Source organism: Callithrix jacchus, chromosome 9 (genome assembly GCF_049354715.1).
Source record: "Callithrix jacchus isolate 240 chromosome 9, calJac240_pri, whole genome shotgun sequence".
Lineage (NCBI taxonomy): Eukaryota > Metazoa > Chordata > Mammalia > Primates > Cebidae > Callithrix > Callithrix jacchus.
The window spans coordinates 83067491-83093953 of NC_133510.1; the positions used below are offsets into that span (position 1 = coordinate 83067491).

General features: G+C 33.8%; 1 protein-coding gene across 5 annotated transcripts in view; it reads left to right on the forward strand.

Moving 5' to 3' along the window:
• OTOGL (otogelin like) overlaps positions 1 to 26463 on the forward strand; it is a 207807-nt gene that overhangs the window by 171464 nt on the left and 9880 nt on the right. For all 5 annotated transcript variants that reach the window (XM_035257116.3, XM_078336974.1, XM_078336976.1 and 2 more), the window contains 12 exons: positions 271 to 485; positions 9296 to 9437; positions 10366 to 10551; positions 12772 to 12984; positions 13445 to 13549; positions 13841 to 13948; positions 15268 to 15369; positions 15686 to 15790; positions 15875 to 15915; positions 23084 to 23147; positions 24058 to 24236; positions 24721 to 24825. In XM_035257116.3, the coding sequence (XP_035113007.2) occupies positions 271 to 485; positions 9296 to 9437; positions 10366 to 10551; positions 12772 to 12984; positions 13445 to 13549; positions 13841 to 13948; positions 15268 to 15369; positions 15686 to 15790; positions 15875 to 15915; positions 23084 to 23147; positions 24058 to 24236; positions 24721 to 24825 (1565 nt within the window). The remainder of the gene's footprint in view (positions 1 to 270; positions 486 to 9295; positions 9438 to 10365; positions 10552 to 12771; positions 12985 to 13444; positions 13550 to 13840; positions 13949 to 15267; positions 15370 to 15685; positions 15791 to 15874; positions 15916 to 23083; positions 23148 to 24057; positions 24237 to 24720; positions 24826 to 26463) is intronic.

Below are 26463 nucleotides of genomic sequence, written 5' to 3' on the forward strand. Positions count from 1 at the left end.
TTCTTAATCTTCTCTGATCTCTTCCTACATCGGGACTTCTAGGCTTTTGATTTATTTCTTACTGGGTTAAGGCAGTTCTGCACTATTTTATTAAAAAATCAGAAAATAATTTAAAAAGTTCTATCAATGTAAAAGTTCAAGGATACATAAACTTGGCATCTCATTCAGTAAATCATTCATTCTTTTAAAATCAATTATTTAGCTGATTTTGTTGTGCTGTCTACACTGGTTTAAGTGAAGTTTTTCCCTTCTGTCACATGTTCTTTCAAGGAATTTGCAATGAAGATCCAGATGATGATCTAAGGATGCAAAATGGCACAATTATTACAAATATGGAAGACATAGGATTATTTATTGAGAGCTGGGAAATTGAGAAATCATTTGAAGTAACAATGAGAAGACCTGTGAGGAATTGTACGGAGCATGATTGCAGCCACTGCATTGAGTTATTAAATAGAAGAATTTTCATTCCATGTCATGATAAAGTAAGTTGGAAGCAACCATAAATAATACTTTCATGTTATGTATCTTGAGAGTAAAGGCCAATGACATTACTGTTCTTGCTATGATGTTCTTGTACTAAGAACAAAACCCCCAAGCTTCTGTCAGTATGTTTTGGAATTCAGAATCATTTGTCCCCCAAGCTTCTGTCAGTATGTTTTGGAATTCAGAATCATTTGTTGTTTACAGGCTTACAAACACAAGAAGGCTAATTTTATTTCTTTTCTTTATGTTTTGTTAGAATTATATCTACAGCTTTCAAAAAAATGAAATTTTGTCCTATGGAAAAATGTCTCTAGGAGACAGAGATCAATGACATTTGATAACAGTATCAAAACCAAGATAGTGAGGCTTTAATCGGTTCCTATGATCCTGGCTTTTTAGGCATATACTTGAAATAGAATCTGTCACTTACTCAATTTACTTCATCTTTATTAGTCTCCAACTTTCTGAGTTTAAGTGATAGGTAGGAATTTTAAATAATCTATATTGTTAAAAAAATCCATTACTAAAGACAAAGGACAAATACAGTATTTCATGGATCATTTAACTAAAATTTAGTGATCATCTAGCACATAAAATCACTGTGTTAGATTCCTTTGACAGAAAATGAATAGGATGCTTTCCTTGCCCTCAAGGAGCCTAGTAGGAAGGCAAGTCTGTGAGCAGATACATTAAAATATACATTATGGAGGTACATAGGAGCACAGGTTTGGAGAAGCCTTCATGGAGTTTTAGCTCTTTGAATTATTTAGAAGTATGAGTTTGCCAGGAAAGAAGAGGGAGAGATGGAGTTCCAGGCAGAGATATCAATGCAACGGTCCTTCATTATCTGTGGGGGTTGTGGAATCAACCTCCCACAGATACCAAAATCCTTGGACACCCAAGTCCGTTTATAAAATATAGTATAGTATTTGCATATAACCTACACAATTTTCCCATATATGTTAAGTCATCTCTAGATTACTTATAATACCTAATATAAATGCTATGTGCATAGTTTTTACACTGTATTGGTTTTTGCATTTTTATTATTTTGATTCTTGTATTACTTTTTATTTCTTTTTTTGAATATTTTTGAGAGCTTTTTTGGAGGTTCTAGCAGGGGAGTACATCTACTTGTATACCCTTGGCCGAAGACCAGTCCTCTATCAGGAATGGTCATCCTCTACAACCGAATGCACATCTTTGGGAGGGATGCATTTGGAATGGTGAGGGAGTAATGGGACACTTGCCTAGCCAGCCAGATCAGCTGAATCAACCCTGGCAGTCAATAGGGTGACATGTTGCAGCCAGATCATTCTCACATTGGTTTTTCTGAGTAATTTTCATCCATGGTTGATTGAATCTATGGATGTGGAACCCCTGGGTAAGGAGGGCTGACTGTATATGCAAGAGAAAGTTTGGTTTAAAGGTTATGTGAGGAAAATATTGAAAGAGTTTGGTACAATATCTATGAAGAGAAAAGTCTGGGAAGGGAAGCAAGGGAATCGTCAAGTCAGGGAGGAGCTCACTGTGAATAACCTTTGATGCTGCCCTGTGCATTCTCTGAGGGAAAAAACAAAAGTATGAAGTCATGGGATAAAAATGGCATATCTTTATGGAGTTTCAGTTTCACATGGAGATTTGGATGAAAATAAGTTTTAAATGTTTACATTTAAAAAATGCATACACATAAACATGAAGAAATAGCAGATACTTTAAAACTCATTTCAGTGCCACTTTATTCTGTTTTTTTAAAGCATCATGATTTTTTAAAATTGCATTTTTAACTGGGAACTTGAAAGGTTGATTATATCAGGAAACTTTCAGCTTGACTATTCAAAGCGTAATGAAGCAACATAGGATACCTTTAATCTGTGATAGCTTCTACTTTTCCTTTAAAATCCTTTAGTATGTAACAATTAGCTAGGTGTGGCGGCACACATCTATTATCCTAGCTATTTGGGAGACTGGGGTTGGAGAATCCCTTGAATCTGGGAGGTGAAGGCTGCAGTGAGCTGAGATCATGTCATTGCACTCCAGACTGGGCAACAAGAGCAAAACTCCATCTCAAAAACAAAACAAAACAAAATCCTCCAGTAAATTTGACAGCAAAAAATTTTAAAATCCAAATATACATGAGGACACTAGCATATGTGGCTAATCTAACAATTATAATAGATACCTTAATGCTTACTTAAAGAGTGGATTTTGTTTATTGTAGAAATATAAAGGAGCACCAACTTATGTAGTGTATTATGCTGGAAAATCAAAATCAACAACTATGAAACTATTCCTAAGGTAACATCTAAAAACCAATAGTAGAATTTAAGGACAATTACTAGAATATATTGCTTGATTGTTTATTTTATAAATAACAAGTAATCTTGGCTCAAAACTTCAGAACTAGTTTAAGAATCATTTGGAAGGTCAGGCTTGTCCATCAAGATCCTCATTAAATCCAACACCCTCTTCACAAGGAACATCTTGCTTTTATATTTTCTTAGGCTATTCAAAGATGATGGGATAAGTTTTTATAATTTTTTTAAGTGTTATAGTTTGAATATCTTTTTCAACAAAAGAAAGTTAATTTGCCATTTTATCTGCTTCAGAGATATAAATTAATATAACTAAAGAAGGTATTGGCTATATATATAGCAAATATAATTTTATACATATATAAAATTAAAAAAATTTTTTTTTGAGGAGTCTTGCTCTGTTGTCCAGGCTGGAGGGCAGTGGCGTGATCTCAGCTCACTGCAGCCTCCATCTTTCTGATTCAAGTGACTCTTCTGCCTCAGCCTCTTCAGTATCTAGGATTATAGGCACATGCCACCAAGCCTGGATAATTTTTTGAATTTTTAGTAGAAATGGGGTTTCACCACATTGGCCATGCTGGTCTCAAACTCCTGACCTCAAGTGATCCACCTGCCTTGACCTCCCAAGTGTTGGGATTACACGTATGAACTGCTACACCAGACCATGGCTATAATATTTTTACAGTCAGAGTTGAAAATGTAATTTTTCATCATGGAAAGAAAAAATAAAAAGTAAAATCTAAATAATGTAAATGGATTATTTTAACTGTAATGGTATAAAGAAGAGCTTACAAACTTGGCTTATTTAGCGGATTTTCTTTCAAGTGTGACCAAGTTAAAATGCTATAGAAGAAATTTGAGAATAAGATAAAAATAATCGACTCTGGGAACTACTAGCACTTTCAGACTCTCAGGTACTCAAAGCCTCTAGATGTGTTTTCTTGAGAAACTTGACTCTTACAAAGCTTATGAGGATTCTATATACAGTAGCCTGTGTCTTCAGACAACATCTTTAGCTGCATTCTGGTCGTCATGATTCAGTGATAACTCTGGCACAGTGCATACAATAGTGGGAAATGCATTTTCTTTGGACTCACATAGTTCTTGGATATTGTGAAACCGAGGTAGAGAAGACACAGTACTAACATCATGTTGAACTCGATATTTGGCATCAGATCTCGATTCACTGCAGATTTCTTAAGTGAATATTTAGGGATCGAATGTAATACCAAAGTGTCCATTAATCCATGAGATAGGCAGGGTGTATTTCTTTTCTTTTTCTCTCAAAGTCTCAGCCTTAAGACATTATTTTTATTTAAAAGACACAGACTATTAAGCACTGGAATGTAAAACTTGCATGACTTCAAAAAAGATACTTCAACTCCATCTCAAAAAAAAAAAAAAGCAAAAAAGATACTTCAAAGAAATTTTGAGTTTATAGAGACTTCTTTGGGCCGAACTCTAATCAACCTTGAGATAAAGTTTCCCTTTCTCTACCTTCTGCTTCTAAGAGTTACTTTCATTAAAGTCCTATTGCAAGAAAAAAAAAAAAAAAAAGAAAGTTAAGAACTAAAAGAATGGGAGGGTCATGACAATTTGCTCAATAGATTTGTATGAAGGCCTGAAGAAGATGGGCTAGACAGGTATAGCAAGGTAGCGAATTAAAAGGTCTTTGAGTAGTTTTTATTTGCTTATTGTAACCTTTTATTGTGGTAATATTTACACATCCACAGAAGTGGTGGGAACAATATAAGAATCTTTAGGTGTCTGTCACCCAGATTTTAAAAAATCATTAAAAAAATTGCCTATCTTTTTTCTGCCTATCTTCCTCACTTCTCTTGTCCACACCCCGCTCCTGTTGAATTATTTTAAAGCAAATCTACTTTGGGAAAATGATGATGGACTCTGCTGGTCAGGGAGAAGCAAGTGAGGATAGCTGCATGTTCAAAAAGGAAAGATGGCATTTGGGAGACATTTGGGACATGGAATGGGGAGGATTTAAGGACCAATTAGATGTTAGTGCTAAGGGAGGGTGAGCATTTATAGATGACTTCAACTTTCTAGCTTAAACAGAGTAACATATCAAGATAAAGAAATTCTTCATGCCTTCTTGAGTCCCAATCTGTGCCATCCAAGCTATCACCAAGTCTTATGGGATCCACTCCCAAAATATTTCAATATCCATGCATTTCTTCCCACCACCATTTGAATCTAGACCCCTATCATCTCTTGCCTGGTCCAGTGACAAAGACCTATAATTCGATTTTTCTACCACTGAGTTTCATCCTCATTTGCAAATCTCTACAAAGCAAGCAGAATGATCTCTTAAAATTTTAAACAGAATTGTATGATTTCTCTACCTAAAATCCTTCAATGTCTTTCACTTAGAGTACATCCCAAAGTTCTTACCAGGGCCTACAGTGTCATCTATGATGTGGCCCACGTACTTTTCCAGCCACATCTTGTGCTAAGCTCTTCTTGTTTGCTAAGCTCCAACCATTTTTGCCTCCTCTCAGCTCTCTTAATATTATTCCAGGACTTTTTTTCTGCCAAAAGGCTATTCTGCTTGCTGTTTCCCCTGCTGGAATACTTCTTTCCTTGAATCCATTTTAGCATGGTGGCTTCTCTTCACCTTACTCAAAGGCTTTGTTTTTGTTGTTGTTGAGATCCATAAGCAAAGAACAGGTCTGTTTTATTTACCTTTATTCTTATGCATAGCACAGTGCCTGATATGTAGTTAGGTACTCAATAAATGATAAAAATGTGCATCAATTAATAGGTAAGTAGAGAATACAGAGGAATCAGCTTCTGTGGGCTAAGTAGAGAAGGGACACAATTTTTTATTTTGGGCAGATTAAGTCGTGTGCATCATCAAAGTAGAAACATCCAGCAGAAACTCTGGGGCATAATTTGGGAGCTCAGAGGAGATAAGTTGAGGTCAGATATCAGGTTTGAAGAGCCATTAGTATATGGATTTTTTAAAAAATAATGATAATTTATGATGTGCCAGGGTTTGTTCCTGTATATTTTTCATATAGTAGCTTATTTAATTTTCACAGTAATCTTAGGTAGTAGTGGTTGTTACTATTAATTCTATTTCACACATGAAGAAACCAAGACAAAAAGTTTAAATTTCGCAACAGGTGGTAGAAACCATGGAAACAGATGAGCTTGGGGAGAGCATTTTCAGTGAGAGAACATTACCATTGAGGATAGGCTATAGTAAAACAGAATGAGAGGCAAGTAGAAGAGACAGTGATCAAATAGATGGAAAGGCCACAGAGTATGGTACCTTTGAAGTTAAAGGAGACAACATTTTAAGCAAGCGGACATCCTAATGGCAATATAGGCTTCTGAGAGGTCAGGGAGGATTTAGAATATCAGTTTCATTGCATTTGATTAAAAGGAGGCTATTAATGACTAAAGCAAGTATTCTGTGCAAAGTAAGGTGGTTGGAAACTGAGAAGATTTCACAAAGAACACTAAAAAGAAAGTTGAATCTTAGGGGTTTTCTCCATCTTTAAAAACATGTAATTTTATTTTTATATTTACAGATAAAAGTGTGTGTTAACTGTGTACAACATGATGTTTTGAAGTGTATATACATTGTAGAATGATGAAATCTAGCTAATTAACAAATGCATTACCTCATGTAATTATCAATTGTGTGGTGATAACACTTTACATCCACTCAGCATTTTTCGATAATATGTTATTAATTATGGTCACCATGTTGTACAATAGATCTCTTGGACTTCTGCCCATCTAGCTGAAATTCTGTGCACTTTAACAACATCTTCCCAACCACTTCAGCCCCTAGTTGATTGATTGATCAACTGGTTGATTCCATAGATCAATTTTTTTAGTTTTCACATTTGAGTGAGATCATGTGATATTTGTCTTCCTGTGCCTTGCTTATTTCACTTAACATCATGTTATTTGGGTTCGTTCATGTTGCCACAAATGACAGGATTTCATTCTTTTTAAAGGATAAATAATATTCCACTGTGCATGTTTACCAAATTTTCTCTCTTCATTCATCCATTGTCAGATCTGTAGGTTGATTTTATATTTTGGCTATTGCAAATAATGCTACAGTAAACATGAATGTGCAGACATCTCCGTGACATACTGATTCCATTTTCTTGGATATGTACCTAGTAGTAGGGTAGCTCAATTATATGATAGTACTATCTTTAATTTTTTGAGAAACCTCCATATTGTTTTCCACAGTGGCTGTACTAATTTACATTCCCACTAACAGTGTGCAAGGGTTACCTTTTTTCTACATTTTCTTCAAAGATATTTTTTGTCTTTTTTTTTTTTACATATTTATCTAAAGGAATGATTTTATTCTTTTAAGTCAGTGTGATCCTTGAGAATTGAGTGAATCCTACTGTAAAGTAAAGCTCTATGATTTCATTTTGAAAATAAAAGCATTAACAAATTCAGTGAAGAATCACTGAAGTACCAAGAGTCTGTTCTAAGAGGCTTTAAAGCACATTGAGTGATATTTGCTGACCAAGATGTCTCATATAAGCTTTTTTTTCTTTTAGACAACCTGACTCTGACCTTGTGTTTTCAATTGGGTCATTACACATTTGTAGGCATGTGCATTCTGTAACAGCAAACTGTGAAATGCTCTTCATCACATACCAAGTGGATCATGCCTTATAAAGCCGTTTTGTGACTTTGTATAGCAAGAAGAAATTTCTGGTTAATATTACAAATATGCATGCCTTGGTAGTTCTGCCGGTTTATGATAAAATGTTTGAATACAAATCTGGTTCAATGAAAACAAATTCCATGTTTGCTGAGCAAGAATAATGGTCTTGTTACATGAACCATGTAGATATTTAAGCAAACACATATTTATGCCTAGAAATAAAGTATGTTCACTGGAAAATTTACACCCTCTTAAAAGCACACACTCCTCTTGCATTCTCATGATTTTATGTCATGAAGTCTTATTCGCTTAAATGACAACAACCCCTGGAACTGGAGAGCTCAAACCAGGGATGGCCAGTGCCAGAAGTAGTGGAGAAGAGGGAATCATTTACCTTCTTTATGATACTAGCCATTCTAAACAAGTGTGAGCTAATATCTCATTGTTGTTTTAAGTTGTATTTTTCTGATGATGAATGATAATAAACATTTTTTCATGTACTTGTTGGACATTTGTACATTTTTTTGAGAAATATCTATGCAGGTCCTTTGACCATTTTTAAATTGGGTTGTTGGTTTTCTTGTTGTTGAGTTGTTTGAATTCCTTATATATTTTGGATATTAACCCATTATTAGATGCATAGTTTGCAAATATTTTCTTCCATTCTATAGGTCATGTCTTTACTGTGTTTATTGTGTGCTTTGCTGTGCAGAAACTTTTAGTTTGATGCAATCCCATGTGTCTATTTTTGCTTTTGTTGTTAGTACTTTGGAGTTCATATGAAGAAAATTATTGCTCAGACCAGTGTCCTAGAGCTTGTCCTTTGTTTTCTTCTAGTGGTTTTGTAGTTTTAGGTCTTACAGTTAAGTCTTATGTCTCTTTTAAGTGGATTTTTTGGATATTATGTGAGTTGAGGATCTAATGGCATTCAATTGGAAGTGGATATCCGGTTTTCCCAGCACTATTTATTGGAGAGACTTTCTTTCCCCATTGTGTGCTCTTGGCACCTTTGTCAAAAATCAGTTGGCTGCCTGTAAATATGTGGATTTATTTCTGGGTCTCTGTTATGTCCCATTGGTCTATATGTCTGTTTTCATGCCATTGGTTTTTATAGATACAGATCCTGGGAAAAGAAGATGGGTTATGAAAAATGCTAAGTATTTTAATGGATGCTTTGGCCTGTATCAGAATTTGGCATCTAAATTTAGATACTTAATATGTGCCTACTGAATAATGAGTTGATAATAAGAGAAAAATGGAATAAATATTGTCACAAGCTACATTATTTATATTTCATGTGTCTCTGGATCAAAATGGAACATATGCTATAGGAAAAAAAACCGAGTCTCTAATTAAATTGAGGTGTGCCAAATTTTACAAATTATGTAGCTAACATTAAATATTAACACAAGTTTTGAGAAGCATTTATAACTTGATTTAATAAGCAATGCTGTATACCATTATAGAATGCTTTGGGAGCTTCCAATTTAATCTATAATTTTTCAAACTCTTATTCAGCATATAGAAAAGTCAATTGTAGTCCACAGTGGATATTAGAAATAAATTTCTGCTTGGGTCCACATACTCTGTTTTTTTTTCCATTTTTATAAGAAAGATTTATGTAGATTAGTGCAGATGATATTTATCTTACTTAAAGGTGTTTAGAGTGACTTTTAATTTTAAGAATTTTTGAAAATGTAAAGTCTATGATGAAGTATAATGAATATTAACTTGCTACTCTTTGAGTTTCCAAATAGTCATAGTCTAGTTTAGGGCTTTCAGAGAAATAAAACTCCATGACTCATTTCAAGGCAAAATGTTTCTCTAGGTCTCACCAAAAGACTTTTGTGAAAAGATGTGGATCAATTATACCTATTTTTGGAACTATGAATGTGATGCACTTTCTGCATATGTGGCTCTGTGCAACAAGTTTGATATCTGTATTCAGTGGCGAACACCTGATTACTGCTGTAAGTAACCATTAACTGTATAATATTTTTCAATCATAAATACATTTAATGTTTGCAGTCACTTCTTTCCTTCCTTTTTATTTTTTATCATGAATTAATTTAGTAAGTATAAAATGCAAAGAAGAAGCTAATATATCACAAATACAAGTTACATCATTCAATTTCAGAAATAAAACACTCACACATGAAGCTCCCTGTGTGCCTTCTCCAGCCCTTTCCTGTCTTTTTTCCCTGAGAGGTAATCACCTGTCAGGAGGGGCATTGCTGATTCACTGGGAATGCATGTCATTTCCAATTTCACTAGACGCTGTCAAATTGTTCTCCACTGAGATTGTACCAATTTATAATCCCACCAGCTGAGAATTCAGTTTTTAATAGTATGACTTTTTACAATCATTGACAATCCATAAGGATTTTCTAAAACATCATTTATAAACTGCTCAGCAATAGTAATTTCTTTTGACAATGAAGGATCTAACCTAAACATACGGCATTTTTATTTTTTATGATTTGGTTGAGTTATATACTGAAAATGAATTTCAGTTTTAATTCTGAGTAAACTGTTGTTATTTCTTCTCACTGCCCAGAGCAACAATTTCATAATAATTGATTGTATGTTTATTCCAGCCAGACTTGGGCTGCCTGTTGGTCATATTTACCTGTGGTACATCTGATAAGTGTTTCCTGCCATAACAGCTAATACCAGTAGACCACTAGAGATGCTTAAAAATTGCAAAAATATGCCAAAAGCAAATACATCGATGCCTTTATTTCTGATTTATGGTTACAAAGTAAATGAAAAATGGAATTTGAAGAGACTAAAATTTGCAAAATTTATTTTCTAAAAGAAATTTGACACTTTTTTCTGTTAGGAAATTTAAATAGGTTACTTTTACCATTAGCAAATTTTGTTCCCTATTCTTCAAAGCCCTGAGTTGTCCAGAGGGGAAGGAATATCAACCCTGTGTGAAACCTTGTGAAGCAAGAACATGCCTGAACCAATGGTTCTATGGCCACTCTTCCTGTTTGAATTTAAGAGAAGACTGTGTGTGCAAAGATGGAACTATTCTTCACAGGCCGCAATCAACCCAGTGCATTCCAGAGAAAGAGTGTGGTAAGACGCAGAGTACAAAGTGACTTCTTAGGGATCTGGCAAACAAACAAAAACAATTTTGAGACATTGGAGAGATGTGCTAACAAAGATTTATCAATGACAGCCTAAGTGTTGGAAAGGAAATGAATTTGTTTGTTTGATTTTCATATGATTTCAAAAGAAGTTAATTGTTATGAAAGTGTCAGTGGTAATGTGTTTTAATCTTTACCTATGCCTATAATAACTGGGAAAGAGCATGGTGAATCAAGAATTAAGAGTAGATTATGGATTGAACTCAAATTCAAGTTATTTCATGTATTAGTGGTTTACTTTTACTCCTATGAGTCTCAGGTCATGCATCTGGAAAGTGAGGAAAATAATAATACTTATCTCATAAGGTTAGTGTGGGGTTACATAATTTAGTAAAAAGCATTTTGCATTTAACACGGTGCCTTGAGAATGTAAGCATGTAAGAAATGGCAGATGGTATTATTCTCTGGGTGTTATGATGGGATGTGGTTTGTTCCCACCAAAACTCATGCTGAGGCTTGAACCCCTTGTGTGGCAGTGCTGGGAGGTGTGTGGGTCATGGAGGCACTGCCCTCATCAATAGATTAATTCCTTCTCAAGTTTGTGAGTGAGTTATTGCTCTTGTGTGACTGGATTAGTTCTAGCAGAAAGGAATCTTTCCCTCAAGTGCAGAATGTCATAAAGGGAGTTTCCTCCTCAAGTCTGACCCCTCTTCACATCTGTCCACTTCTCCTTTGAGAAATGGAGAAATACAAGGCAGGAGAAAAGCCCTCACCAGAAGCTAAGTCAATGCTAGTGCCATGCCCTTGAACTTCCCAGCCAGCAGAAGTGTGACTAAGTGAATCACTTTTCTTTATAAATTACTCACTATCAGGTATTTTCTTAGAGCAACACAAAATGGACTAAGACACTGGGGGAACTTATTTGGTATTTCTAATTTTATTTTCAAACAATTTTATTTTGGTCATTGTCTCCATGGTGGTGGCAGATGATAAAGTGCAAAACTGAGACAATTGCAGCACAGGACTTGTGAGTCATAGGCCTCTTTATTATGGTCAAAAGAAAATGAATTGACTAATAATTAAAGAAAAAGGCAAGGAGAAGTGAAATGCATATATAGTTTTAGAAATAAGCTTGTGTTTGCCAGTATAGAAAGTATCTGTGGAAGATTCTGAGGATATATAGGTGTGCTTATATTTGTTCTTTAGAGATCTATGAGATTTAGTTTTATAGTAAATAGGATAAGAGCTCACTGGAGGCTGGGGATATGGTTGATCATTTATGATTTGGGGGGATATGATCATTAACATTCATCATTATTATTCCTTAAAAGAACTACTAGGTGGTCGTAGTTATCATCAAATAAAACTTTTACATAAAAATAATAGTCACTAAATAATATTTTTCTTGATTTTCTACTTTCTACTTTTAGATTTTAAAGCAGAAATATTTTGAATTTTCATATGATATAAATATTATAGGAGATAGGGACTACCTTGTTTTCTAATCCCACTCATTTTTAACAGTTACTATTTTCAAATTAATTTAAATTTATATTATTGAATTTCATTGGGCTAAATAAATTATATTAACAGGACTTAAAATGTATCAAAAATAATAGATCATTTTACTTATAGAAGATATACAAATTTACAGGTGGTTGTAAAAAGAAAAAAATTCTTTTCTTTCTTTCTCTCTCTCTCTCTCTCTCCCTCTCTCTCTCTCTCCAGGGTCTACTCTTGCACAGGGTTGAGTAAGTGGTCATAGCTCACTGACACCTCAAACTCCTGGTCTCCAGTGATCTCTGGCCTTAGCTTCCTGAGTAGCTGGTACTACAAGCATGCCTCTACACTTGGCTTAATTATTTTTCTTTTTGGTAGAAACAAGGTCTTTCTATGTTGCCTGGGCTGGTCTCAAACTCCTGGCCTGAAACATTCCTCCCTCCTTAGCCTCCCAAAGTTCTGGGACTATAGGCATGAGCCACTGGATCCAGCCAGGAGAAAAAAAATATTTTCTGTGGACTAAGTATAAACTTTCATTAAAGAAAAATATAAGTTAGTGGATGATGAAAGAGAAACCTGAGAAAAACAATAGACTGTGACACATCATCTATGTTGCTGGGTCATGTCACAGTCTGAAATCAAAACATGGTGGCATGATTTATTTTAGTGCCAGGTTATGAGTGTTATAATACTGTTGATCTTTTTAAAGCATGCACTGATAGTGAAGACCAGCCCCACACTGCTGGGGAGATTTGGAATGGGGGCATTGATGAATGTGCTCTATACAAATGTTTGGAGAATGGAAGCATTATTCCTATAGAACCTGACTGTGACGAAGAGCCCACTCCAGTTTGTGAACGAGAAGCTGAAGTTGTCATGGGCATCATTGATAAATGGACCTGCTGTTCAAAGGGAGTTTGTGGTATGTATGCAGAAACCTTATAGTCAATGAATTCCACAAAATATGTTGATGTTCTTTGTGAAAAAGCAGAGCATATATAATGATTTGTATTTTTAAAATGTGCCATCAATGTCATTTTCTCAATGTAAGTTTTGTTTCATTACAGTTTTGTTGAATAAACTGAAAAACTGGCTATTCACAGTTAACGCTCAACAAAACATGAGAAGAGAAAAGATCTTGAAATTGTTGATTTATGAGTCAAGGGTGAAAGATAATAATTGAAAAACATCAAAGCTGCTGCATTTTCACATCTGGTCCATTTTGTTAGCTGAATGGGTTAACTGCAGTGTAAAAACATGCAGAATGAGAGTCGTATCTCTGCTTTGAGTTCCCTGCTCTGAGTTGGCAGTCATTTCTCTGTTTTGAGTGGGCAGATTTTAGTTGTGTTCGCTAATATTTTAACAGTTTTTCTTATTTATAGGATGTGACATGACTTTGTGTGAAACTACCATCCCAACATGTACAAATAGTCAAAAATTGATTGTTGGCCATAGTCCTCTTTCTTGCTGTCCACAGTACAAATGTGGTAAGTAATCAATATAGAAAATTAAGAACAAGGTTCACTGTTTATTTGGAACAGTGAATTAGATTCTCATTCTTTGTGTCTCCAAGACAATGATTTATTATAAAAGATTGTGGAGCTGTCTCGCTAATTTTTTAAACCTGGTACATACCGTATATATGTATATATATATATGTATGATTAATAACCTTAAGATAAGTTATTTGTTACTAAATTCAAGGAGGAGTAAACACAATGTGATTATTTTATCATCTCAGGCTATACAACTTTTGTAATATCATTGTGTTTCTGCAGAATGTGACCCATTGAAATGCCCCAGTATATCAACACCAGAATGCACAGAAGACCAATTCATGATTCAAGTTCAACAGGAAGAACCTTGTTGTTTTTCCCCTCTTTGTGGTGAGTATTCTAGAGATAATTTCTTGGAAGAAGAGAAAAGATCTAGGGAAAAATCTGTTCTTTACCGTGAATTTTATGGGACTGATGGTAACCAATATTCTTATGTTATAGAAATTCAACTGAATGAGAACTGTCATAAAGAAAGTATGACATTTTAAATGACTAGACAATTGTGATAAATACCTTCCCCATCAACAAAAACTATATCAGTCCATATATAACCAAGATATTTGAATCAAGCTTTTTTTCATAATAAGGCCAATACCTAATTTTTTTAAAGAAAAATTTAGCACTGGCTTTCCTTGAAGAACCAACTTGAATAATGGGCTCTGCTAAGACTTTATAGGACATCTTTAAAACTTTTATGTTCTGTTTATATTGTATGAGCTATCATGACCTCAAAAAAGAATAGTAGAAACAGTGTCTGGAAAATGACTGGAGCTAAATATTCTGCCTGGTGAGCTGAACATTGAAATAGAAAGAATTCTCTAATTTTTTTTCAAATGAATTATTATATCAAAGATTGCTTGGTAATTAATATAGGTTTCTCAAGTAATCAAAACACTTTCTTTGTATCAGTTAAGATTCATTGACTGCATGTGGCAAAACTGATTGATTCTGGCTAGCTTTAGCACAACCCATTATTGGAAGAATCTGGGGAAGTAGGATCAAAATGAAGCAGAACAGTCAAGCCCCAGGAAGGAGAGAAATCAGCTGCTCTAGGTAGAGGTCACTAATGATTGAGCCAACTTCATTTTTTTTCTTCAGTTGATGTGTCTCGATATATGACTCAAATTCCATCCAAAGGGATTCTGATTACTGCTATGTTTCTACAGAGTGGCCTCATGATGTGAGGTATCTTTAAAGATAGTCACTCCAAAACCATGTGGGTGGTGCATTTCTTCAAGATCATTCAGAGAATAATTATCAAATTTGAAATGGCATGTTGAAACAGCCCAAAAGAAAAAATGCCTACTACATTTTCATCCCTAAATGCAATTAATCAATGAGAGTGAATTAAGGAAACATAAATAAATAAATAAAATTTTGATCATAATAAGAACAAATTACCTAGGAAATCTGAATGTTCTATCTTTCTGGTAAAATGGTGTTCCATATGTCACTGTGCTTGGAAAGCATAGTGCAATATACTCAGGTAGTATTATCATTTTTGTGAGCAAATAAGGAGATACACCTTATTTTTCTTTTACTATTTTCTTAAACAAAATTGATTTGATTTGTGTGTGATAATTTAAAGTCATATTATAATTCATCAGTTTTAGCTCAGCTTTGACTGTTGGCTTTTTGTTTCACCTTAGTTTGTGAATCTTGCACTGAACCTGTTCCAATATGTAATGATGGGGAATTTCTTACAGTAGATCTTAATAGCACACACTTCTGTTGTCCTCAGTATTACTGTGGTAAGTGTATATTAACTATTTAAAAATATTTCCATGTGTCCAATGTTTAAGAAGCCCAGTGCATCTTAGTTGACTGTTACATCAGACCAATTTTCAAAGTTTTTCACTTGATGAGCTATCCTAGCACCAGTACTCTTTTTGTACCTGTTTATGTGTCAATTATTTTATCTTCACCAACACATGGCAATCTGGTGGTGGGAGAGGTAGCACTTGGGAAATCTTAATCCATGCATTAATGGCAGTGAACTAAATGGTAGGTAATGAGAAATGGCAATTCTATAAAATTTATCTTTACCCACGTAATTTTTCTTTTTAGTATGTGAGCCAAACCTTTGTCCTATGCCATTACTCAGCTGTGCAGAAGATATGAATCTTGTGAAAGAAAATGTATCTGGTCAATGTTGCCCAACATGGCATTGTGGTAACTAATTTTCATATTTTAAGGTTTTATTATAATAAGTTGATTATTTTGAGCAATGTAAATATGTTGATTTTTGCCTTTTAGAATGTAACTGTGAAAACCTTGTTATGCCAACTTGTGAAATGGTAAGAACACATATTTTGATATACTTGTCATATTTATTTAAATGTTTATTCATCCTTTATCTCTCTCATTTCTAAATTCTTCTCAGAGTTAATAAAATTATCCATATCAAATTGTACTCAAGTAGATTAAAATAATGTGCTCTGATATTAGAAAATAGCCAATAATTTATATTTTACTTGAGATAGGAAAGTACAATACATTTTTTTTAACTGATAATAGAATCTACTAGTCTTATATCTATTTAAATTCACTGGTATTAAACTGAAGCAAAATATTGAAAAAAATTATCTTAATATTGAGTGTTGTCTCTAATGATTCTTTAAGAAAGTCCACTAATAATGCATCTGTTGTAGAGAAGGGAATACAAACAGAACTGCCTGTATCTTCTTAACAGTTATCTACGAACATGTAGACCTTATAGAAATTTCAAAGATTTAATTTTTAGAAATAACAAGGATAACTCTGGTGTCACTTATTTAATCACTAAATGTATCCCGTGGTGCTTTACAAGTCTTTGTTTTCCTTAAATATTTATATTCATGCTATGCCGATAAAGCTTCAGAAAGATAATATATTCCTGGCGCTATTTATTAGAGAAGGCATGTTTTATTTTGCAAAGACATTTTACTTTGTTTCCCTTCTCAAACAATATGTACTCTTAGAGAATTTATTCAGAATCTCCAGTTCAAAGCTATGTTATGAAGAATGAATGAGGTACTTTTTAAAGTAACAGAACCCCCCTAGGATGCCACTGTTTTATTTAAAAAGCATTAATCCTACATTTTCTTTAATGATGCTCTCATCTATGGTTTACAGAGGATGTTTAAACTTTACAAATAACTCTCATAATAATTCTCTTTCGATTATTTCATGACGACACTGTATATGTATCTACACGAGTAGAATTATGATGCCATGTATTTCTCTAGTTCTTCACAGTTACGTAACATATTCAGTGTACTACCTTATTGAATCTTTACCAAGTCAGTACTTTAGCTCATTTTATAAGTGAGAAAGTTGAAGTCCAAGAGAATAAATTATTGACTGAGATTTTCAGGATTACAACCAAGGATTGCTTTTTGTGTGTGCATGTTTGTGTATTCTTTATTCTTTCTGCTCTGCCTTAAGTCTTTCATTTCCCTTAGAAAATGTAGCCAATGAACAACTTGAAATAAGAATGAAAGAGAATGTGAGACTGCCTTGTTTCTACCTTTCTCTAGCTGTGGCTCACTTCTCTCATTTGAAACATAAAAATAATAGCAATACCCTATCATAGGCAGTAAATAAATTAATATAATTTAAATGCTTAGTGTCTGACCTATAGGAAGGGCTCAATCAGTATTAGTTATAAGTATTATTTTTTGGCATATTAAAACTTCCATTTCCCTATTTTTTTCCCTTTACAAGTTAGACCTATCCCTTTTCTACTTTCTGTCTTTTCTAGGACACATAGGTTTTCTAAAGGCAAACTGGAAGCACTATACAATCTTTGTGTTTAATTTAATTTAACTTCATTTATTTGCCTATTTTTAGGCTTGAGAAACAAAGATTGCATATTTTTATTGTATACGATGTTATTTAAAAATATGTGTACCTTATGGAATAGCTAAATTGAGTTAATTAACACATATATTACCTCACAACATCATTTTATTTTTGTGGTGAGAACACAGAAGCTATTCCCTTAGCAATTTAAAAAAATACAATACATTGTTACTAATGATAGTCATTATGTCTGTAATAGATTTCTTGAACTTATTTCTCCTATCTAACTGAAATTTTGCATCCTTTGGCCAACATGTCCTCTAACCTTACTCTCTTCCCACAGGCCTGGTAACCACAATTCTATTCCCTACCTTCTATGAGTTCAACTTTTTAAGATTCTGCATATAAGTGAGATCATGTGTTCTTTGTCTTTCTGTGCTTGACTAATTTCATTTAACATAATGTCCTCCAGGTTCATCCAAGTCATCTCAAGTGACAAGAATTTCTTCTTTTCTTAAGGCCATATGTTATTGCATTGTGTATATATACCATATTTTCTTTATCTAGTCATCCTTTGCTGGACACTTGGGTTGATTCCATATATTGGCTATTGTGAATAGTGCTGCAGTAAACCTGAGGGTGCAGGTATCACTACCATATAGTTATGCTATTTCCTTTGGATATAAACCCAGTAGTGGAATTGCTAGATCATATAGTAATTCTATTTTGAATTTTTTGAGGAACATAAATACTATTTTTCATAACTATACTAATTTACATTCCCACCAACAGCGTGCAGGGGTGCTTTATCTGCATCTTCGCCAACACTTTCTATCTTTTTTCTTTTTGATAATAATCTTTCTAACAGATGTGAGGTGATATTTCATTGTGTTTTTAATATGCATTTTCCAGATTATTAATATTAAGCATTTTTAAATATACTTGTTGGCCATTTATATGTTTTGTAAAATGCCTGTTCAAGCCTCTGCCTATTTTAAAAATTAAGTTTTTTTTTTTTGATATTAAAGTGTTTGAGTTCTTTATGTATTTTGGATATTAACCCATTTCAGATGTTTACTTTGCAAATATATTCTCTTATTCTGCAGGTTGTCTCTTCATGCTGTTGATTGTTTCCTTTGCTGTGCAGAAGCTTTTTAGCTTGCTATACTCCCATTTGTCTATTTTTCTTTTGTTGTCTCTACATTTGGGTTCATATCCAAAAAAACATTGCTAAGACCAATATCCTGGAGCTTTTCGTCTGTGTTTTCTTCTAGTGGTTTAATAGTTTCAAGCATTACAGTTAAGTCTTTAATCCCCTTGGAGTTGGTTTTTGTATGTTGATTTTGTATGTTGTGTGAGATAAGGGTCAAATATAATTTGTTTGCAGGTGGATATCCAATTTTTCCAACATCATTTATTAAACAGACTATCCTTTTCCTACTGTTCATTCTTGGTAACTTTGCCAAAAATTAATTGGATATAATGCATGGATCAATTTCTGGGTTTCCTATTCTGTTTTATTGGTCTATGTGTCTCTTTTTACATCGGTACCATGCTGTTTTGATTACTGTAGCTTTGTAGGTCATTTTGAAGTCAGGTATCATGATGCTGCCAGCTATGTTCCTTTTGCTCAAGATTGCTTTGGCTATTTGGGGTCTTTTATGGTTTCAAGCAATTTTGAGGATTGTTTTATCTATTTCTGTAAAAAATGTCACCAGAATTTTGACAAGGTTTGCATTGAATCTGTAGAGCAATTTGGGTAGCATAGATATTTTAACAATAAAATTTGGGGAGCACATTAAATCTTAATTTCTTAAATTACTTTGTTATAATAAATTTGTTATAATTTAATTTGTTACAAATTAAACGTGATGCTCAAAATGTTAATCACATTATAGAGATCATTGTGAAGAAGTTTCTAGAGATAGTGACCATCAAGAAAAGCTTGGAAGAACGTGATAGGTTTAAAATAATGGATGAAAGCAGTTGAACTATTCCAGGCAGGGGCTACTAGAAACAGAAGTAAATTCAAGTAAATTCACAAAGGTATGAGGTAATAGATGTATGCAGAAAGAGCTAACTGAAGTAAGAATGAGAGATAAAAATATATACAAATTGTTATATTTGGGGAGGGTGTTATTTTTTATTTTTATTTTCTAGAGACAGAGTCTGGCTCTGTTGCTTAGGCTGAAATGCATTGGCACAATCATAGCTCACTGTAGCCTTGAACTCCTGGGCTCAAGTGATTTTATTGCCTTGGACTCCCAAAGTGCTAGTATTACAGGTATGAGTCACTGCACTTGGCCAGGAGGGCTTTAAAGGCAAGGTTGAGGAATTCAGATTTGATTGATTCATTTATTATTTTCATTTATTTATTCAACCAACATTTGTGGATGATCAATTATGGGCAATTATCATGCTAGACACTTGAAAAAGCACAATCCTACCCTGAGGAGCTTCGTGTGAATTTTTTATGATAGAAGAGGAAAGAGTTGTGCATAGGATGAAAATTATGATGAAAATGGTGTTTGAGGGAGATGTTTCTATTAGTGCATAGCAGGATATGGGCAATAAAACATTAGAGGGCAGAAGATCAGCAAAGATACTGGCATAGCCAATCATGTATAAACATCTTGGGTATTGTGAAGTCGGTGTTAATTTAGGAGAGCAAAATGAAAGACGTTGGCCATTTGTAACATTGAACAAATGTGTTGAGGAGGGAAGAGGGAAGAGAGAGAGAGAGGGATAGGAAGCTAGAGAGAGAGAGAGGGAGAGAAAGAGAGAGATCTTAAAAAACTTTAAGGTTTCAAGCCTTGCACACCAACAGTCCAAGATTACTAGGTCCTTGGACAAACTTTCCAATGGCCAGAGGAGCAGCTGAGAGTAGATGTCCTGGTATTTGACTTGTAATCAACCTCATTCAGAGCTCCTTTTTTTGGCATGGAAAAAGTGACATAGCATCTTGAGTCATTTCAATAACTTCAAATGTAACAAGAAAATCCTGGCCTTTCTTCCCATGGGATTTTATACTTCCTTTGTTCTAGACCCTTTGAAGTTTTTTGGGGTAGAGGTCTCTATGTTCATTCATTAACCTTGGTCTCATTGTGACCTTAACTCTGTATTTTTTTTTCCTAGTGGATTTCTACCATTCTCCACTTTCTCTTTTCTTGTGTTTTCCTTCCCTAGCACTTGTGCTAGATGCTGGCCCATCTGGCTTGCTTCCAGTCCAACTCTCAATGTCTGAATATTAATTATGAATCATATTTTGACATTCATGGCTCAAGCATTTATTTAATGATTATTATATTGTTAGCACTGTGCTAGACACACAAAACATAATTAGTAGCTTGAATATCTTTGAACATCTTACCCAAATATATAAAACCCTCTATCCATGATGATTTAGTTTTAACATTCATGGTTCTACCCAAGGATTTATCTGACTCATTGTTCCTGGTACTCACTCTGAATAATGGTTAATGTTTCAGTGACTAAGGTGGTTTTTAAAAATATCACATTACTTTATTCACATAGACAAATGTATCTCAACCTAAAAAGAGTATTTTAGGCCTTTACAATTTTTAAAAAATAATAGCTTTATTGAAATAACTTCACCTAACATACAATACAGCCATTTAAAGTGTACTGTTCAATGGCTTTTAGTTTATTCACTGAGTTGTACAACCATTAACACAATCAATTTTAGAAGAATTTCACCAGTTAAAAAAGAAACACTTTACCTATCAGTAGTCATTCCTCATTTCTCTCCAAACTCTCCTGCCCTCAGAAATCTCTACTCTACTTTCTGTCTCTTTGTGTATTTCTGTTCTTGGTATTTCCTATAAAGATAATTATATATGTGATCTTTTGTGTCTGACTCTTTTTACTTATCATGTTTTCAAAGTTAATCCATGTTGTTGCATATGTGATGACTTCATTTCTTTTTATTGTTAATAATAGTCCATCGTATGGATATACCTTGACATTTCTCCAAATAAAATATACAGATGACCAATAACACATGAGAAGATGTTTAACATCATTAAGTATCACTTAAATACAAATCAGAACTATAGTGAGATATCACTGCACATCTTGCCCAAATATACATAAGCCTCCATGTATATTAACCCATTATATTATCCCACTAAAAAGACCCAAAAAAAGACATTTGCAGGGATGTGGAGAAATGGAAACCCTTATACACTACTGACGGCAATGTAAAATGGTGCAGCTGCTTTGGAAACCACCTTGGCTATTACTCAGAAAGGTAAATGTAGAGTTACTATGTAACCCAACAGTTTCACTCCTAAATATATACTGAAGAGAAATGAAAACGTATGTCCACATAAAAACTTATACTTGAATGTTCACAGCAGCACTCTTCATGATAACCCAAAGTGGAAGCAGCCTAAAGTGATTTTGCTGCAGACTTTAAAGGAGAGGGATGATTATTTGGGAGTAAAAATTACCATATTTTTTCAGGTAATATTTAATATTGGTAATCAAAGAGGCATTTCCTTTTGGTCAAATTGGCTACTTAGAATAAAAGCATAATTGAATATGTGGATAAGGCCTCAAAGGATATGAGTATAAAGGATAGATTTAAGCCTAAGCTCAAGGAAACAGAGTTAACATTATGGCTTTAACTATTAAAAACAGGTATATATGTTACCTAAAAGAGTTAATGTGAGCGTAATGCCATCTTTTAAAAATCTTTGAAGTAGTCACGCACTGGGAGGATTTGATTTATTTTTTTAACTACATCATTCTAACATTTATTTCAAGTCCCATTGGTATTGTCTAATGACTAAAGTCCTAAAACATCAAATGAATTAATATTCATAAAACTACTTTACAACTTATAAGGCACATGAAACGCAAGAAATTATTAGCTTATGAGAAAAAGTGCCTTTTATATGATTGTATTGGAATCATTTATTTGTGTCAAGAATCAAATTCATTTTATTACTAATGTCATGTGAAAATTAAATGCATCCAACAAAAGTTGATGCTTAAAATACCATTCTTGAAACTTTAAGCCTGGTCCTTATTTGGTGGGAAGAATCTCTGTCAGTTCTGATAGGGCAAAGTTTGAGCATCTGTCATAGTAACAATGTACTAACAGTAAAAGGCTCTATAGCTCTTTCTGTGTGTCAGCCCTATTCCAAACTCTTTATGTATATTGATACGTTTATTTCTCTCAACAATCCTAAGAGGTAGGCATTATTATTATCCCCATATTGCAGATGTGGGAAGTGAGGAGCAGATTGATTAAGTAATGTGCCCTAAATAAAAAAGTTAGTAAGTTATGGAGCCAGGACTGGCGCACAGGCAGTTCCATTTCTAAGACTGCTATTAACCACTGTACTATACTCATTCGTTGCTGCTGTATATGCTATAGCAGCTTTGTGCAGATGCAGACATCAGAGCCCCGAGCTGCCTCCGTAGAGCAGATTGAGAACTTTTCCAGAAGCAAAGTTCCCAGGGTTGGCAAATGTTATCTTTGATTGCCCTACAGAAGCTCAGAATCAAACAATATGATTTTAAAGTATCTGGCTGTGTGATAAGGAACTTATTGGATGTTATCACTGAGTATGTATGTGTATGTGTGTCTATATACATACAACAATTGTTACATAATAAGCTAAATGATAAGTAATAGTCATATATTTCCAATAGGGAGAATTTACTACAATAGACCATAACTTCCAGAGTGACTGTGGATGCATACAGTATCTCTGTGGTAACTATGTCTTTTATAACTTTTAATTATAAATAAATATTATTGGCACCTGTTTTTCATTATTGGTAAGCTAAAAATCTCATTTTTTGAGACACGTATTATACATTTTAAGCCATTTGCCAGTATTTGAGCATTAAAATGTATTTTATGTTTTGATTTCCTCTTTCGTAGTATCTCTAAATGTTCTGAGACCTGGATAACAGGACAGAAATATAAATACTTTTTCAGAAGCCTCGGATTACTTTAGAGTTGATATTAGGCTCTTTTTAATATTTCCATATTTAATTTAGACATCTAAAGAGTATGAAGTTATGTCCATTATGTTATTATTATTATTTTTATTAAGACAGGGTCTTGCTTTGTTACCGAGGCTGGAGTGCAGTGACCCTATCCTAGCCCACTGCAGCCTTGAACTTCTGGGCTCAAGCAATACTTCCACCTCAGCTGGTACTACAGACGTGCACCACCACACCCAGCTTTTTTTTTTTTTTTTTTTTTCTGAGAGTTGAGGTCTTGCTGTGTTCCCCAGGCTGGTCTGAAACTTCTGGTCTCTAGCAATCCTCTTGCCTCAGACTCACAAAGTGCTGGGATTATAGGTGTGAGCCACTGTGCCTGGCCAAGAGCTCATATTCCAAACTTGCTATAAAATATAGCTTTTGGAGGAAGTTCAATCAGTAAACAACAGTTGCTTTTACAGATAAACTTTTATTTTATGTTAAGGAATAGTGTACTACATTAATTATTAAGTAAACTATTGGGTTATTAACAATATGTAAATGTGAAGATCTTCATTAGTTTTGAAAAATTGGCACATCACAACATAAACATAGACTCAAATATAAGTTCCAATGATGGATTAGTGAAAAATTCAATAGTATATTTTCTTATTGACCATTTTTTCTATTCTTAGAAAAGGATGATGTGTGTGTATTTCAAGAAGTATCAGTATTGAATCCTGGACAATCCATGATAAAGTATTTGGAAGAGGACTTTTGTTATACAATAGAGTGTCTGGAAGAAAAAGATAACCATACAGGGTTTCATACTCTGAATTTCATACTGGTGAATTGTTCCAAAAAATGTGATGTTGTAAGTATTCTTTATAAGTCATTCTGGTGAGAGTTAATGTATTAAAAAGTGGCAGAACTATAGAATAAAACAGTGAGTACTCCATTAATTGAAAATATACACTGTATAGTTCTTTAATAGTCTACTATTTAAAAAAGTTACTATTTTGTAATATGTCTATAAAACATATACTTTCACTTTCCTGTGTATGACCTTGAACTTCAGGAGTCTTATTATCTACAGCTTGCCATATTTCCTTACCTGAGGTTGTTAGACCTGCTTGGTTAATTTGGCTGTCAGAAGTAAAGGTTAACATCTATCTCACTTCTAATATAACCATATAAAGTCAGTTATTATTGGAAGTTTCTCATATTCAGCCTTAGGAATTCTTACAGTTGTCTGGAGAGAGCTTCTAGTTATGTTTGGAAGAAATAATTCTCCCCAAGTAATTCATTAAAAATATTGATATAGTGTCACTAATCTAATATATTATTATTATATGCAGCACCAGGTGTATACTCCATCCCAAAGTGATTATGATTGTTGTGGTACCTGCAGAAATATATCCTGTAAATTTCATATGGAAAATGGAACATCAGTTATATATGCGGTATGTTTCATGGAAAGTCACACTGTGCTATTTCTTGAAGGAGGTGTTCTTGAGTAATAAGTTCAGAAAATGTCACACACACACACACATGCTGCACTGCATACAATAAACACAGTACACTTACAGCACACAAGACACAGTTACATTTGTTACATTGTAAAGTATCTGATAATTTATGTTGTAAAGAAAAATGCTTCAATTATGTCTCAAACTTATTGTATCATAGATCTTTACTCCTTTTTTTAATAGATGTAAGAAATAGGCTTTCAGAAATTCTGATTATGAAGGGAAGGAACAATTAATGTTTTTATGTGACAGCAATTTTCATTTTCAGATAAATTAAATATTACTGTTCCTTGAATTTGAATATGTATAGATCTTTTCTAATTGAAGTTCATAGAAGACCTTAAGCTATACATAAATTTAGAATCTAGAGAAAAGAAAGTAGGTTCATTAGAATTCTTTACTGATCTGTAAGATATCTTCAAGCCAAAGTTTGACTATTACTACTATTTTGTTTTGCAAATTCCAAAAATAAAATTTTATCTCTTAAAGCAAATTAACAAAGGTATCAACAGATTAGTATAAATATAATCTATCACAGAGATAGAATTCTTTGAATAGACAATTGACATTTTTCTAGCCAATATATATTATTTACAAAAAATACACTTGATATGGTGAGCATGTAGTGTCAAGGAAAAAGAAATATATGTATATGTATGTAAACACACACATATGTTTTTATTATGTACAAATAAGTATTGGTTTCTTCATATTTTCTTTTTAAAAATAAATACTTCCTTTGGCTGCAAATAAAGAGTGGATTTATAAATTCAACTCATGAATTTCTCAGCTTTGACAAAATTAAATATGCAAACAAATTAGAAATACATATTTTTAAAAATGCAAAGGAAAAAACCTGAATCCAATGAAATTATTATGTTTAAAAGTATCCAAGAGCAGCTGAGTGTGGTGACTCACACCTGTAATCCCAGCACTTTGGGAGACCGAGGCAGGTGGATCACGAGGTCAAGAAATTGAGACCATCCTGGTCAACATGGTGATACCCCATCTCTACTAAAAATACAAAAATTAGCCAGGCATGGTGGCATATGTCTGTAATCCCAGCCACTCAGGAGGATGAGGCAGGAGAATCATTTGAACCAGGGAGTCGGAGGTTGCAGTGAGCCTGAGCTGAGATCACGCCACTGCACTTCACCCTGGTGACAGGGAGATGCTGTCAAAAAAAAAATATATATATATATATATATAACTAAGAGCATGTAATGTAAGGTTTCATGTCCTTAAAGTGCCTTTTCCTTTCCCAAACTTTCTTCATTACTTCTTAAAATCCTTTAAGATTGTATCTACATATTGATCTAATACTTGAATAAACAGAAAAGCCCATGTTTACCAGGTTAATGGTTGACTATTCAGAACATGCTTATGCTTCCTTTAAGTGCTTTCAAGAATGTAGCAGTTACTGTTCATCTGAAAATAACCACAAAGTGTCAACATCCTGATTCAGAAGAGGGGTAGAGGTTTGAATCATGAATAGTAGTAAGGATGGAGTCACAATAAAATTAAGCCTTATGATTCAAAGTGTTTGCCTGTACAGAATTAAGTCAATTTGTC